The sequence below is a fragment of the Chionomys nivalis genome, chromosome 7, assembly GCF_950005125.1.
Source record: "Chionomys nivalis chromosome 7, mChiNiv1.1, whole genome shotgun sequence".
Lineage (NCBI taxonomy): Eukaryota > Metazoa > Chordata > Mammalia > Rodentia > Cricetidae > Chionomys > Chionomys nivalis.
This window is the reverse complement of record NC_080092.1, coordinates 32172846-32189893: the sequence shown is the minus strand read 5'-3', so window position 1 is coordinate 32189893 and position 17048 is coordinate 32172846. Positions and strand designations below refer to the sequence as shown.

The 17048-nt window shown below is 41.8% G+C and overlaps 1 protein-coding gene across 3 annotated transcripts in view; it reads right to left on the bottom strand.

Annotated features, from left to right (window-relative positions):
* Positions 1-17048, bottom strand: part of Rnf130 (ring finger protein 130) — a 105741-nt gene that overhangs the window by 21276 nt on the left and 67417 nt on the right. For 2 of the 3 annotated variants that reach the window (XM_057773631.1, XM_057773632.1), the window contains exons 4-7: positions 15153-15224; positions 13522-13604; positions 5195-5291; positions 3475-3679 (exon numbers count right to left, since the gene is read on the bottom strand). In XM_057773631.1, the coding sequence (XP_057629614.1) occupies positions 3475-3679; positions 5195-5291; positions 13522-13604; positions 15153-15224 (457 nt within the window). Of the gene's footprint in view, positions 1-235; positions 330-3474; positions 3680-5194; positions 5292-13521; positions 13605-15152; positions 15225-17048 lie in introns of all 3 variants that reach the window. The other variant, XM_057773630.1, reaches the window with a different exon arrangement.

Here is a 17048-nt window from a genome sequence, read left to right as displayed (position 1 = left end):
ACTGAAGAGAGCCTCCAGAGTTTTGCTCATATATGCTGGTCTTACTGAACAAAATGAATTCCCATTCTGTGTGACTAAAAATAGATGGCTCATGAAATAAATTTTTTGTTAACTATGATCCCACTGGGATCAGCATGAAGCAGGTGGGAAGCCAAGTCTCACCACCTTCATGAAAATTACATGTTTTCTTGGGGTCATCTGGCACATGCAATCCAAAAAACAATTTGTTACTTACTCATTAGCATTCAAGCTAGCTGTGGCTCTGATGATCATGTAGCAGAGCGTGAGAGCACTGAGGAGGCCAAAACTGGCAATAATAAACCATTCTTCTGTTGACAAAGGAAAGGGAGGAAATCACTCTGGGGAGAAGATTTAAGTCAAATCGATGTCAACACTTCCCTCAAATGCAACGAAGCAGACGTCAACGGAGATGTGAGCCAAGGCTGGCTCAAGGAAGTCAAGCAGGAGGAAGTTTGCCAGAAAGCTACTAACTAGAGAAGGTTAGTGGAGTACTGGGAAAGCTGCAAGGAGAAAGGAAAGCATGGCTCAACCGTTTCTTTCAGTTTCGATCCAGAAGTACATGAGGCGTGTGACCACCAAAAGGCACAGGAAAATTATGTAGGAGAACTGTACATGGACATAGGTATCACTGTGAATTTAAATGACAGTAGAACAATCATACTTAAAATAGTTTCTCAAATTTCCTTTTTGTCATTTCTGCATGATTCTAACACTCAATCTTAGAAAAGGGTTAGGAGCATGGAGTGGGGCTCTCAAAAGTCTTCGTGTATGCTAATCAGAAAGCTGCTCCTTTAGGACACTCACGTTTGCATTTTCTCTTATCTATCAGTTTAGAGTATTCATACTAAAAAGACACACAATTGTGCCAAGAAAACAGGTCCAGGGCTCCTGCTGGGAAGTAAAACTTGTCCTTCTGTCTAAAGAAAAGTAGGAGGGGCCGTGACCGACAAGGTGTGTAGAAGTCAAAATCAAAGTCATGCATACATGGGGATAGAGGGAGACTAACCTTGGGGCCTAAGAACCATTCTGACTTGCTCCAAAGTCATAACTATAATATGTTGCCAAGGATAAACTAAATTGGGAGGGTTTAACAAAGTAATCCTATAAAATTCCTCTATGTCTGTAACAAGGCATGACGAATGTTCACAGGCAAAGCTGTGCCCACAGGACTGCTGCTTCATTTTAACATTTTTAGTTAGTATACAAAATAATGCTTTCATATGACTTCATATACCTAATATAGTTATTTCTTTCAAAACTTTTAATTTTCAAATGTGTATGTGTGTGCATATGTATATGTGAGCATATGTGCCCACGGAGGTCAGAAGGTGTGGGACCCCCCTGGAGCTGGAGTTACCTCATGTGGGTGCTAAGAACTGAACTTGGGTTCTCGAAAAGAGTATCAAGGGCTCCTAACAACCCCACTTTTGGTATTTCTTAGTCTGGGTTTCATGAATTCCAAAACTGCATAAACTGTGTGTGAGCAGCCCCCCACCCCCGAAAAGGCAAGGCTAAGAGAACTTGCTCTCTAGGCTCCCAGGATGCTAAGCTTGTTCTATGAGCTATATCTTCGCTGTCCTGGTTGGTTTATAAATGCTTTGTGAACTCTTCATATAACACTGCAGCCACTGCTTCTTGGATACAGACTTCCTTGTCACTAGACTTAAGTTTTTTATTGAAGTCAGAATGAGCACTCAAGAGTCCATGTGAAAGCCACTGTGTTAACCTGTGCGTGGTTTTAGTTGGAAATAATGTATACTGGTATTTTTAAAATCCAAGAGATGAATTATTGTTGATGAATTATCAACAGCAAGGAAAGTAACATAATATTCTTTTCTTTTCTTTTTGGCTATAGCTGAGGCTGGTCTTGAATTTAAAATTCTTTTGCTTCTACCTCCTAAGTGCTGGGAATGCTGTGATTATAGGCATGTGCCACTGTGTCCACTGAGCTGCCATCAAGCCCACCTTCTCATAAACTGTTGTTCACAGACTAACATTTAGAAACTTCAGTCACATCTATTTTTCTGAATCCTGAACACATATACCTATTTGTGTCTTTGCATGTGAGAAATACCATCACTGCACCACCTGGCAGAGCCAAGAGTACTTGAGCAGCAGTCTCCCACTGCCGGGCATTAGCACAGTGCCCTGCACACAGCAGATGCTGGCTGAAGCTCCTGCACCTGCTTATGGTACTACAGGGATTTGGAAGCAAAAGTAAGTGGTACTTTGGGTCTAGATAATCACATGAATTTTCTTTACTGACATTATGTGTAAATTCTGATAAAGGTGTTTTTTTGGGTATATTTTTATCATCAAAATATTTTGTTATCAAGATTTTGAAGACAGTTCCACATAAAAATGACAAGATGTGTGCTTAATGTAGTAGGTGCTCAATAAATGCCTGGTCAATGAAGGACTTATAAAAGCGCAATTTTAAGTCACCTTTATCTCCTTTCATACTGCTAGACCAAGTTTTGAAACTCTGGACCATAAAACCTAAATGCCAAAGTAGGAAAACCATGAAATGTTGCTAAAACAAGCATTGGGAAATGGTAAGAAAGGAGTCACACTACATCAAAGAAGAGTTTTACTTATAACAGAATGAAAGCTCTTGGCCTTCACACAAATGGCAACCTCTGGATGGCTCAAAACCATGCATTTCAACAAAACAGATCACAGAAGCCTTAACAAGCTATCCCATAAACCGCTTCCCCCATTTTGTTACTGACTCCCAGAGGTAAGTGGAGCCTCATCAGCTCTAGGCTTGAAGTCCTGGTAAGCAGCAGCATAATTAGAAAAGGCAGCACCAGAGTGGCGACGAGAGATGGGTGAGAGGTTGTTAGATGGAAACTGCATGTAAAGAATGAAAACGGAGAAAAGGATTTGCTTGTTACAGGATGAATGCCTTGCCTACAACACCATACACACGCCACCAACCAACCCACTCACACTGTATACAGACGGGCACTGCCCTCACAACAGTACAATTTTGCTTATTAACAGTTCAACAATCAAGACATTTCATAACGAGCCCAGAATATTTTTTAGGTTCAAATTCTACATTAGATTTTCACCAAGTTGCTTACAGCCTGGAAGATCACGGGCAGCAGTGCTCAGCAAACAGTACATGAGCACAGCTGCCTGCCGGCCCACACTGCACTCCAGTGTCTCCCTTTAAAATGTCTATTTACAACGCAACGATTTCAGAACACGGCTTACTGAACAGCCATTAAGACAAACCTTTAAACAACTAACCATATAATCACCAGCATGCACATTCCTTACTATGAACAAAGTTTGTAATTCTAAACAGCTATTTAAATGTATATATTCTCGTTTCCTTTATGAAAACTGCTGGATCACATGACTTCAACTTTCTCCTTGACAGTCACCACATGCCAACACAGGCAGCAATGTAGTCTGGTGCCTGGGCAAAGGGTCCCCACTTACTTGTTACTGCAATGTTGATTTCACCCGTCCGGGGAGTGAGCTCCCCATCTTGAGGAAGAGGTGATATGCCTGAAGTTCGCAGTGGCTCAAGGCCAAGGGAACTATCACTGGCAAGGTCACCGAGGGCTGATCTTCGGTTAACTGCTTGGGTTCTGGTGAGCCTTTCCATATCAAATGCTACATTATCAGTACACGGCAGATTTGGCTGCAAAATATTTCCAGATTAAAAAAAAATCAAATCATTATAAGAACAAGTTTATAAAAAAAAAAAACCATGAATGTTTAACACCCACTCCCAGAACTTCACCATGCTTTTCCACATAATCACTTCTCATTTACCTGCCCATCTTTCTTTCCTACTATCATTTAAGAAGCTTTCTTCAAAGAATCAGTTGATTTTCTCCAAAACGTACAAAGGAAAACCAAAATCAATAGCTCAAAACTGTCCACTGTAGCTTGGCAAAAAAGTGATAACCATTTGTGGTCTCAGTCACAGGCAAAGGAAGGCTAATGGCATTTACAAAACTGGCACATTCAGATTCAAAGTTTTCTTCATTATCTTAATGTTAAATGTCACTGTTAGCATCTACCTTCAGAGACAAAGCACACAGCAATAGCAGATCAAAGCTCAGGTCTGTAAACTGTGAGAAAATGATCCGCGTCAACGCCTGAGCCTCCAGCTACAGCTGAAGTCCACCCATGGAGAGGTGGGTGTGAACACTCACAGCAGAGTAGGAGGCAGCTCCTCCTGTCTGTGTAAGACAGCATATGAAAACAGAGCTCAGAAAAATGGCAAACAAAAAGGACAGCCAAGACCCAGAGCTACTGCTTCTAGGGCAAAAGAATTCTGTTTTTGAGTCTCCCAAAGTTCTAAAAAAAAAAAAAAAAATTAAAAGCACAATATAAGAGCTGATGCTTATAATAATGTCACATCCCACGAATGACAACTATCATTTATTCCAGAAGGCATTCTGTCATTAAAAATGGACAGAAAACAAGTTACTATTTCCACATGCTGGCCATATGAGACAGTATCTGCTGAACTAGTTGTACATAGAGGATGACTTGGCCCCCAGAGAACAGTTAGCAATGGTGACCTTTTTCTTTCTATTAAAAGTATATCCTGAATATATACTTGTTTATTATTTTAGTTGTTTAGTATTTTAGTTCTGAGCCTTAGCCTTTAACGATGAGCTATTCCTCCAACTCTATATACCTTTCTTAAGCAAGGAGTAAGAAGTCTCCACCATTCTCAGTGTATGCTCTGGCACCAGTCACAGCTGACCTGGTGCAGCATACTTGGCTAACACAGCTGTCAAGCTGTTCAACGTTCTCTGGTGCTTTTTGGTTAACATCTATGTTCACTGCTTGCAAGTTACTGACACTCAAAGACGTGAAAGGCAAGCTTAAGAGGGCAGAAATGTCATCATTTCATATTTTGGCAAAATTACTATTAGACCACAGTTTTCTGCATCCTATTTCTTTCATGTGCTCTCCATCAGAAGCACACTTTTCAAAACAGACTAGTATAGTTATTTACATTTGCTTCTCGTGGCCCCAAGGAGTTTAGAACTTTGAAGTCACCTGGAAGAAGGGCACAAAAAAAGGCCACGTGGCAAAGAAAGCAAGAGTATTCTAAAGAGATTTGGCCACGGCTTCTAGTATGCTAGTTACATTACACTGCATGTGGATATGATATTACACCAAGCAGGGAACATACCACAATTCCTAGGGCTTTCAAAATATTAAGTTTGCACATAGGACAGGTACAGTGTTCACTAAGCCAGGGATCCACACATGACTTGTGGAAAACATGCCTAGAAAACAACAGAGAATTATGTCACAAATTACACATTGAAGAACTCCAAGGTCAAAATGGAAAGAATTAGAATTTTTTCTGCTTTAGGAGATTTCAACACCCAAGAGATAAATAGTGGAGCACATAAAAACACAGCCTACTCCTGCACCTAACAGTACTGTGTAATGAGCGTGAGAGGGGTACAGATGCCTGAACTTATTTCTGTGCTGTGGATCCACCATAGGACCTCATGCATGCTGCAGGTGACGGGGCTTGCTGAGTTGTTCAGGATGGTCCCAAGCTCACAGTAATAAAGACTAGCTGGGACTATAGGTATAAACTACTGTGCCCAACTTGTCTTTTCATGCCACTGAATTCTAAAAGACTTGAAAAAAATCTAGAAAAATGTATTAAGAATAAAGATAACCAGACTTTATAAACAAGCTATATTTTAGAAGGACAGCTCATGTAGAAAAATGGAATTCTGGTGGGCGGTGGTGGTGGACACCTTTAATCTCAGGACTTAGGAGACAGAGGCAGGAGGATCTCTGTGAGTTCGAGGCCAGCCTGGTCTACAAGAGCTAGTTCTGGAAAAACTTCAAAGCTACAGAGTAAAGCCTGCCTCAAACCCCCCTATCCCTGCCAAAAAAAAAACAAACCAAAACAAAACAAAAAAACCAAACCAAAATGGAATTTCACACAGATGTTAAGTTGTAGTTAAATTAAGAGTTCTCTGGATAAATGTTAGTTTTATGGAATTCAACCTGGGCTGAATATTGGTAAAAGTCATAGGGCAGTTAGAACTCTTTTAAGGTGGTTAATGTTATCTAAGAATGAGATCAGCAGTTGGTGATTCTTGGCTGAAATGTTAAATGTTAAATGATAGCGGACAATGACATCCTCTTCCTACTCGTGAGAACATAAAGTCACATCCTCCTGATGGGGTCAGCCACTCAGAGGGTCTGTATTCTTGGAAAAGGAACTTGTTCCCATAGGAAGTCCGGAAAAGACTTTGAAGGACAGGCAAAGGTCATGCCCAAGTTTTGGTATTCTTGTACAGGAACCTGAAGAAGCTGCAACCCAGCATGGGGAGCCTGCAGTGCTAGGCTGACATAAAGGCATCAACAGATTCTCTGGCAGGTTTTGAAGAAATGATACAATCTGAGTTTGGGATAAAAGATAATTTGAGAGATACCAAATTGGGTCATCATATACCTTGATTGTTTTAACTTAATAACTTAATATTCTGGCTACTATTTAAAAATAAACATTTTAAAAAGATGGTCTAGAAAACTTTTTACTGGGATGATAATTTCAAACAATAATATGCTACCCCACAGTTTCCATTTGATGGCCTTATAGCCTACTTCTTTGGAGACCAGAATCAAGATCTTGAAGTCTTGCTTTATGAGTCTAGTCTGAGACTTTCAGACAAGGCATTCTCACTCCTGAGAACCTCCTTTAGGAGTTTTATAGGCTGGAAAGCTGTCAGTCCATACGGAGACTTACAGTTATAGAATACAAGGTGTTATGACTTCCTCCTCCTACTTATATGGACTAAGAGTGCTCCAGAGAAAAGACAAGGTGCTTCTGAGGACTCAGCCCTTACTGAGGGTCATGTGCAGCTACTGCTCAGCAGCACTCAATGGTACCAAGGTTACTGTGCAGTGGAACACAGAACAGAACAAGGCTGCTGCTGCTGTTTCTTTTTAAAAACATTATTATTTGTGGGTATGCAAGACATGCTCAGAATGTGGGAGTCAAGAAGAAAACCTAAGAGTCAGTTCTCTCCTACAACTATATGAATTCCAGGATCAAACTCAGGTCATCAGACTTGGGGGTAAGTACCTCTATACATGAGGTTATCTCTCCATCTCTGCGGAGCATGCAAAGGTCCCTTTAGATCTCATCTAAACTGTAGAATCTAAACTACAATTACGTAATCTGTATACACCTGGGAGCAACTGACAGACGTCTGGGGGCTTAGCTAGTGCCAGGGCAGAGTGGGAGAGTCGAGAAGGTGTTCTAGTCTTAGGATGGACAATGGGATTTGGCTGTCAAGATCATGGGATCTCTGGAAGAGTTGCTTTGGTTCAGGAGTGAGATGTATGAAGGTGGGTGTGGTAGCTCAATTTTAACCAGAAGATGGTAGAACCCTGGTATAAGCAAGCAGCAGCTGTCTGCAGATAAAGATTTAGCTCTGGGGCTGGAGAGCTGGCTCAATGGTTAAGAACATTGCCTGCTCTTCCAAAGGTCCTGAGTTCAATTCCCAGCAACCACGTGATGGTTCACAACCATCTGTAATGGGGTCTAGTGCCCTCTTCTGCCCTGCAGGCATACATGCACACAAAATACTGTATAATAAATAAATAAATAAATAAATAAATAAATAAATAAATAAATAAATAAATAAATAAATATTTTTTTTTAAAAAAAAGATTTGGCTCTGGCCTGTCCAGGGCAGTGTTTTTGCTTTTCCTATTAGTGGTTACTCAGGAAAAAACAAAATGGCATACCTCCCTTACTTAATTTCTCCCAAGTAATGGGATGATAGGGCCACACAGCTGTAACCATTTTCACATGCTGTGAGGTTTTCACACACACAGTTTAAGGGTTTACAACTTGTCTGTTCTGTTGACCTTAAATGAGCCATAAGTGGATTTTTTTTTTAATGTTGGGATTCTTAAGTACTTATTTCCTTATAGTTTTGTTGACCTAAAAGAAAAACTGTTCTATCCCATTAGTCAATTACTGTGCTCCCCTCTGTGTGGTTATAGAAGATAATAAAGACTGTCTATCTGTAGACAAATAAGAATCTCTCTTCCTTAGTTAACTCAAAACCTAAAAGAAGTATTTCTTCTCTCTAAAAACAAAAGTTTCTAGCTATCACTTGCACCCCAGACAACTATTCCAACTTCCCTCCCATGACCTAGAGCCAACCCTTTCCAGTTCCCACCAGCCCAGCTTCTGTGCAACTAACTCCAGACCTTCTGTCTCTTAACTCCCATAGCTCTTCTGGATAAAACCAAGCCTTGTTCTCTGCATTCATCAGTCTTATGCAATCCTGCACTCTCCTACTGGTCACCTTTGGGAACAAATGCTTAGACTTGTAGCTGCCCCTTCTTCACTATTTTCTTCCTCACTTGACCACTTCCTCAGCCTGCTGCTCACCATACCCATCATGTCCTTCATCTTGTTTCTGAGCAAAGCTTTGCTACTAAGCGTCTGGGTCCTTGGTCCACTACTCTTCTTGCCTCTTAGCTGTCTGCCCTGAAAGACCATGGGTGGGAGACTGGGGAAGACAGGCTTGATCACCTCGTGAGGCTGACTGAAGCACATGAAAACTGTACCTGGAATACTTTGAGAAGCACTAAGGTTTTGCTAAATAGGCAAAGTGACCTTAATGTTCCACACAACATCCCAGTAAATAGCAAGAATACTTTTGAAACAAGCTTTGGCACTAGGGCATCCATCACTAGTCAGAGGGTGCACCACAGGGGCCAGACCTTGAAAAGCAGTTCTTTCTCACTATCTTGAGAGACTCTTGTAATAAAAATACACACAGCAGCAGAAAGGGGCTAAATGGTGGACTAGGATATGCAGAGAGCTGTAGACCAACATATCAGAGCTTCCACCACGACCATTACTTCTGTAAGAAATGCTGTGAGATACACAATGGGGAACACACAGACTATGGAAGAAACAAAGCCTGCAGCACTGAAATGCAGTGCCTCCTCGCTCCTACTCCCCAGGGGCCAGAAACAGAGAGCTCAGAAAGCTGGGGCTGGGGGAGGGGAGGCATCTACACTGGAGGTGAGCTGTTTTCACAACGCTGAAGCCTCTGGGTGTCCTGCTAAGGACCTGGCAAACATGAAAGGATCATCCAGGATTATTAAAGTTCAGACACAAGAACTCCTTCCCCAGCCAGGCCTGGCAGATGCTGTTTAAGCCGATCTCCCTCTGAGGTGGGGGTGATCGCAGCAACTCCCTAGCCAGCCAGTCGCCAGCTTCCTGACCTGTTTTAGCACCGGCTGGCATCTTCATGCTGTGGCACTCTCCTTAGTATTTCTACCTACTAACATCCTGTGGCTAACCTTTAAATAAGGTAGCTGTTTCTCAGTTTTGGAGCCATGATGGCTAATATCCAAAAGGCGATCAACTGTAATCAAGTGACACAAGCAGGAGGTCCCCAAAGCAATGCCAACTGCCATCTGTCCACAATAAATCTGTGCGATAGAGACCAAAAAGAAAAGGTCATGTGACAAAGCAGTTCACATGAGGTCTGATATTTATAGAGAAAGGTTTGGTTCAGAACAGTCTTGTCAAAAATGAAGGACAGACAGACATAGACATTTGGCTGTCTTCTGACTGAGGAGAGACAGCAAATAAAGATTCTACCTAAAGCTAGCTGCAGGGTAATATAAGGGTCAGATTTAAAACAAATAGGAATCTCAAAGACTTAATTATGACTGAATGCTGATGAGCAAAGATAGACAGAACAAAAAGCCAAGGGGACAGACAGTCAATAGATCAAGGTCCCCTTTTGCTGGCAGGCAAAGACCCAAGTAGAAATAGCAGCACCAGACCAGAACTGAGCTGCCTCTTCCATGCTTGGAGGTGCCAAGGAGGGTGTAGAGGTAGACATGCTGGAGGCCTGGTGATATAAAGCTCAGGGCAATCCAACAACTATTCTCTCTATGAAGCTGATAGTAAAGTTCACTTGGCTGAGAGTGAACAATGGGTAAGGGAAGTGTTTAAGGAGACACTGCTGTGATAAACAGGAAGGGCCAGCCAGGACAGCAGAAAAACTCTGGTTAACACTTGGCATCCAGCCAGGGGTGGAACTCTGTCTGTGCTGTCTGTCCAAAGACCAGGTGGGAGACAGTGAGGAACAAAAGTGCTGAGCCATATGAGATGGAGAAATCCAGGGAAGGCTCAGGTCAAAGAACATACAGATAAAAGAAAGAAGGGGTATTCCAGGTGGAAAGACACCAAACAGGGAAAATTACCACAGGTACTAGAGAGTCATTGGCTGGAAGTAAGCTTGGAGAAGATTTGGGATCAAAACTTCCTGGGTCAACCTCTTTTAGGTCAGTGGTTCTCATCTGGAGACATTCTGGGTTGTCAAAACTGTGTGGTACGGCACTTCTGGGGAGTAGTGGCAGAGGCTAAGGACAATGCTGAATGTCCTGTGTTGTACAGGGCAGCTTCCCTCACCTTCTCCTTCAAACAAAGACTCATCTGATTGAAATGTCAGCAGTGCCAAAGCCGAGAAACCCTGTATAGGTCGAAGGTTGTCACAAAAGATTGCTCAATGGTAAAAGTTAATTTTTACTGCACCTGAGGATGGTAGTGTTGTTAAGGTGAGGGGACAACATGTTCTGAGTAGGCTGAACACTGTAATTTAGAGAAAGCTTCAATTTACAGAGACTTAAGAAAGCAGCTGGTTTCAAAACAACATGGAGAGCGGACAGTCAGTGCAGCACATCTGCATAAAGTGTGGGCAAGACCTGGAGGGAGAGAGCAAAGAAATCCCTCAAGTCTGACAATGTTTGAGCTCTTTAAAAGCAGCTCACAAACACAAAGGCTAAGCAGCAACTGTCTTTTTTAGTTGTAGAAAGTTAAGGTTCCACAAGGCTGTGGACCTCAGCGGAGAGTGTGACCCTCTGTTAGCAGAAATCACTCAGGAACTTACTAAAGGTGAATGGTGGTGTTTCACTTAAGGTCTTTATAAAATTGCTCGTTGTTCTGACAAGGAGTTGGGTTGAGAAAGCTCTGAGTTAAACTGGCGAGGGGTAGAGCGGGAAGACAGAGAGAGAGACAGAGAGAGAGACAGAGAGAGAGAGACAGAGAGAGACAGAGACAGAGACAGAGACAGACAGAAAGAAAGAAAACTGAGAATGAACCTGGAAAAGTCAAGGCAAGGCTTTAGGGATGGCAAGAATGAGAGCAAGTAGCCCAGAGTCCTCTATTTTAGGATCAGACTCCCTTGAGGAAGACACTTTCATTTTAATAATAACAGTGAATCATTTTTTTTCCCTTTCTGCTTTAGGTACCAGATGGGTCCAGCGGTTCTTGGGCAGGGGATAGGAAGAAAAGAAATTTAATGTTCAGCTTCTTCCTGGTCAAAGCATGCACTTGCTGGCTCTGCTTTCTTCTCCCTATTTGCTTCATAAACGTGCTTCTTTCAGCCTCACACACTTCGATTTTAAATAACTGAATGAAGAAAAATGGCCAGTACATAATTTTCTGCAGGGCTGCTTACACTGAGTTTGGTTAAGATCTTTCTTTATGTAACCTAGAATTGGAATGCTTACCCCAGAATCTTGAACTTCTATTTCTGATTACAGCATTCTTCTGGAAATCCAAGATTAAAAATCAAAAAACAAAAACAAAAAGCAATCTATTTTGTGTGCATTTTCTAGGCACAAAATGTTACTTTCTGAATAAGTAAAATAGGACTGGTAGCTTCATGGAGGCACAGCAGCCTACAAATATTTTTTTCAGTTACAAGTTTACAAGTCAGGGTCATGTGAGTACCTTTTCATGAGATGAGAGAAGAAAGTAGAATCTTTGGTTTTAGGTTCTTAGTAGGTGATTTTGCATTTTATACACAAAACAGGATATCTTGGTGCTTCATGTTCCCTAGTTTGGCATAGAACATGGGAGAAATCAACATGCTTATAAAGGAAACTTGTATGGCCCAGTCTGGTGGTGCAGGTCTGTAAGCTCAGTTACATGGGAAATTGACATGAGTTTGGCAAGTTCAAGAACAGTCTGGGCTACAGAATGATTTCATAGTCAGTCTGGGCAACTTAATGAGATCCTGTCTCAAAGTAAAAAGAATGCTGGGGATATTCCTCAGAAGAGAGGAAAGGATAGAGAGGGAGGAAAGGAGGGAAGCACTAGCTAGAAATCTTAAATAAGGAATGATGATTACTGAAGTCAGACTCTTTACATCAGGCTCTGCCATAATGCACTGCGTTAAACCTGGAATCTGCCACTGGCCTTACTATCTATCCTTCACTGGACAACGGTGCTATGGTTTGGGTATAGTCCGAGTGTCCCTCCCATAGTCCATGGTGGTGAAAACTTTGGTTATCAGTTGGTAGGTGGCAGAACTTCTGGAGAATGGGACCTAGTGGAGGCCCTAAGGTGGCATGAGGTATTTCCTATGGGACTCTTCTGGTGGTTCTCATGAGGTTATCACAGAAGCATCAGGCATGGCTAGCCTGTCCTCTTGCTTTTACATGGACTCCCTCTATGTATGCTACCATCATGCTCACCAGAGGCTAACCCGACAGGGTCCACTGGATGCTGCACAGAGAACTTCTAAGACTCTGCAGATACTTTGCCATGGAATGACAAACTAGCCAGCACAATAGGAGAGCAACGCCCTCTTTGGATTGCTGGCAGGATGAGAGAAGACAGTACATGTAACTTGCACAAAGTAGTGTACTGTCACAGAGCAGTTACAAAGCAAACAGCAGTCCTCCCATTCTGCGTAACTCAGGGCTTTAGCACAGTAGAACCTAGAGCCAGGGGGACGAGGTGGAGGGCTTGTGGAACAGCTTTATGATGAACTCTAATTTGAGATGGAAAGTGTTTTGTTGTGTTTTTTCTTTTTTGTCTGTACTAGGGATCAAACCTATAACCTGGTAAATGCTAGTCAAGTGTTTACCACTGAGTTACAGTCTAGCCCAGAGGGTCACTGAATACAATTTCTTAGGTTATGATGTACCTAGATGTTGTCATGTGCTTTTTAAAAGATTTTATTATTTATTATGTATATGTATATAGTGCTCTACCTGTGTGTGTGCCTACACGCCAGAAGAGGGTACCAGATCACATTACAAATGATTATGAGCCACCATGTGGTTGCTGGGAATTGAACTCAGGACCTCTGGGAGAACAAACAAGATTGTGCTTTTAACCTACAGGGTTTCTCTATATATCCCTGGCTGTCCTGAAACTCATTTTGTAGACTAGGCTGGCCTTGAGCAGAGATCTACCTGCCTATATCTTCCAAGTGCTGGGATCAAGGCATGTGCCACCATACCTGGCTTGTCACGTGTTTCTGATATATATATGCAAAAAAATCTTGGAAGGGACACTGGTCAGAGTTGACCATGCTCTCTCATTATCAGCATTTGGGCCTTAGCCTGTCAGGACCAAGTAGATACCCACTCTGGAAGGGAGACAAACAAGACATTAATATCATTCCTTTCAAATACAGAAATCTGACATACTTGCAGGGGAGAACCCGAACAACATCATTCTGCTTATAGCTCTCTATGCAGACTGCACAGTGATCGAAGTCTGGGTCTGTTTCCTGAAACAAAAAGCACAGGAGCTGAGTGTGTGCACACAAGTGCTACAACTCAGCTAAGAACAATCCTATAGTAAGCAGATGGCTACAAAGGGAAAGGAATTAAAAATAGTAACTTTCCATTTAAGTAGGCTGACCCAAATTACATATGAGCCAATCACAATCCATACTAATTTCTATTTATGATATCTTAGGATAAGTCAGAGCCCTGTTTCCCCACAATTCACAGCAGATCACCTTGGATTATCATGTGTCTGCCCCAATTCCTCTACTGCTACCTAGTCTCGATGGGTTTCACTGTTACAACCTAAAACACTGAGATCCTCATTAAGAGGTTCATGCGGTCAATCAATTCCTAGAACACAGCTACAAATGATGGACAGTGCTCAGTAGACTTCTTTGTTACAATCCTAACTCAAGAATGGGAATTGCACTCTGGTCACAGACTTGGGGCAGTTACTGGTTTAACTCAATATTGAGTATTTATCAAGAATCAGAAAAGACAAACCAGTTGTTTGATCACCAGGTTAATTGACTCCCTTCATCCTCTGGGCTGAGGAGCTGTCTTAAAGCAAGGCATACAAATAGCCTAAGTCATTGCCACATGGTTGGCAGGTGCAGGGTGTATAAAAAGTGTGCTAGCTTTCATAATTATATGAAAGATTATTTAGTACTGGGGAGGGGTAGAGGATGACAGCTAAGCTGTATCAAATCCAGGGGTTTTCTAATTAATAGCAGCTGGTCAAGCCAAGGAAGCATTTCTGCAAGTGCCCTTTCCTTCCTTAGTGTGGAGCAACCCCAGTGAGAATGTCCCTCTGCAGCTGTGCTGAGGACAACTGGTTCCAGTATTCACAGGCACACAAATAAAATCAGTGAAAGAAAGAATGCGGGAAAACACAGAAAACAGAGAATCACACAAAATCCTCTTTCCAGAGCTCTCTGCTAAAAAATACTAGCACTGGGCATAAGGTGCCATATAGTTTTTTGTTTTTTTTTTTTGCCTTTTGAGATTTCTCTCTCTGTCTCTGTCAAATTCTTGGTAAGTTTGGATATACTGAATGTAGAAACTAACACTAAGATGCTATGTGCACCTGAGCTCTGACTAGGGAGCTTCGATGAAAGGTTTCAGCTCTGCTATTTGTTGCCAACTCTTTGACTTAGTCCGCTTTAGGTCCAACACCGATAAACTGCTATCAGCCTGTTATAAGGCCCTTGTTAACTGAAATTCCCTAGAAATGAAGGTCTTCAGGCAGGTCTTAACTGAGAAGGAACAACACTCAAAGCAGACGCAGTAGTCCTAAGAAACAGAAGAAAATGTACTTCTCTTGGCTATTTTATGTGCAAATTGTCTCATTAGAACCCCTGGCAGATGTGTATTCGGCCGTAACCGCTGAAAACTGCAGAGGAACAGTGCGAACAGTGAGTAGTCACTGATGCTGCTAAGGGCAAGAGCACCTGGAGTTCAGAAAAGTCGAAGGATTAGCTGAAGGTTATCCAGACAGGCAAAGCACAAGCGAGATTTCAAAGAGGAAATTAATTTCATTACTGTACCTTATCACCCTTTTTCACCGTTCTAGTTGTCAATTTACTGATGGCTTTCTTGGCTGCGTCTCCAAGACGACGCTAAGAAAACAAAAAAGACATTAAATGGAAGATCTCTGAATAACGGTCCTCATTTTAGTATGTGATGCTGAAGTGAACACATGATCTTTATTCTGAATAATTAAAGATATAATGTCTCTATTATCTTAGACCACTTCTGTCATATTATGTAAGTGGACTCTGGAAAAACAACACAAATTAAAAAAAAAAAAACTGACAGCAATATCATAGTGATGTGGGAGTGTTTGTATCTATCTGTTGCTTTCATTGGTTAATTAATAAAGAAACGGCTTGGCCTCTGATAGGACAGAAAATTAGGTAGGCGGAGTAGACAGAACAGAATTCTGGGAGAAAGAAAGCCGAGTCAGGCAGTCGCCATGATTCTCCCACTCCAGACAGATGCAGGTTAAGATCTTTCCTGGTAAGCTACCTTGTGGTGTTACACAGATTATTAGAAATGGGTTAGATCAATATGTAAGAGCTAGCCAATAAAAGGCTGGAACTAATGGGCCAAGCAGTGTTTAAAAGCATACAGTTTCCGTGTAATTATTTTGGGTGTAAAGCTAGCCGGGTGGCCGGGAGCTGGGGCGGCAGGGAAGCGGCCTGCTGCTCCACACTATACCATAGATTCTTCATTTTAGTTGAATGGAAGTGTATTTGGTGAGAAATAACGTTTTACAGCCACTTCTGTTTCTGTGCACTGTGTGATGATGTCAGGCTCTCGGTGCTGCTACACCTTCCAGCCCTTCCACTCTTGCCCCAAGAGCTTTCCCAGTGTACTCTACCCATAAGCACTGTTAGGGATATGAACTGTCTTAGCAAAGAAACTAAAGGCCCCACTATGTTCTCATACAGCACTGAGGACATAGCAACAAGTCTACTTACTCCTGGTTCAGCTCACACTATTCTCTGTCATCTTAGGAAAGGGTGTTTCCTCGTTTAGGTTTAACTCAGATAATTTCTAAAATTGTACTTATCCAACACTGCCAGTCACAAAGAGCAGTGCTAGATACCAACAACCCAAAGATGACATGAAATGAAACCTAGGAAATAACTGAAGAATACATTTCATATGATGATGGGGATGGGTTAGGAATAGGGAAGAATGCCAGGGAAGGCTTCGAGGAAGTTATATAAGAATTAACACTTTGGAAACTAAGCAAGGATGACCTAGTAAGGGACAGGATGGGATTCTGGACAAAAGAATCAGAATGCTTTGTGAGTCTGAGTTCACACTGGGATAACAGAGGCAAACTGAGATTGTCTAAACTCTAAGCACAATTAGATTTTAAACCGAGCAGGGGCAGAAAAAAAGCTGAAGGAATGGAGAGGGGGAAAAAAACCAAGGGAGACCTCACACTGTGTTGTAAGGATTAAAAAGAAAACAAGAACAGGAGCGCGTGAGAGGAAAATTAAAAATCAAAATAACTTACTGAACATCTTTGTATCTACTATCAATATTTCGCTTGTAATTTCACCTAACAATCTCTCTGTATTGTAAGGACATCAACTTGTCACTTTATTCAGTCTTCATTTTCCATCTCTGACGGGGCTTTTGTTAGATGGTACTAGTCTACTTAATAAATGCTCTTAATTGCTGAACCATCATTGCTGATGCCCCAGAAAGCCTTTGGTAGCTGACTTGTATGAATCAGGACATAAAGTCTAAATGCTATTTAGTTGCTATGTTTCTCAAGTCTCTTTTAGCCTGAGCCCTATCATACCTAAAAACAAGCAAACAAACAAAAAACACCATCCTTATAGAGATATAATGGACTTAAACTGCATCCATTTGAGGGACACGTGATACTCGTCTAAAAACACATTGAAATCCTGTGGCGAGCG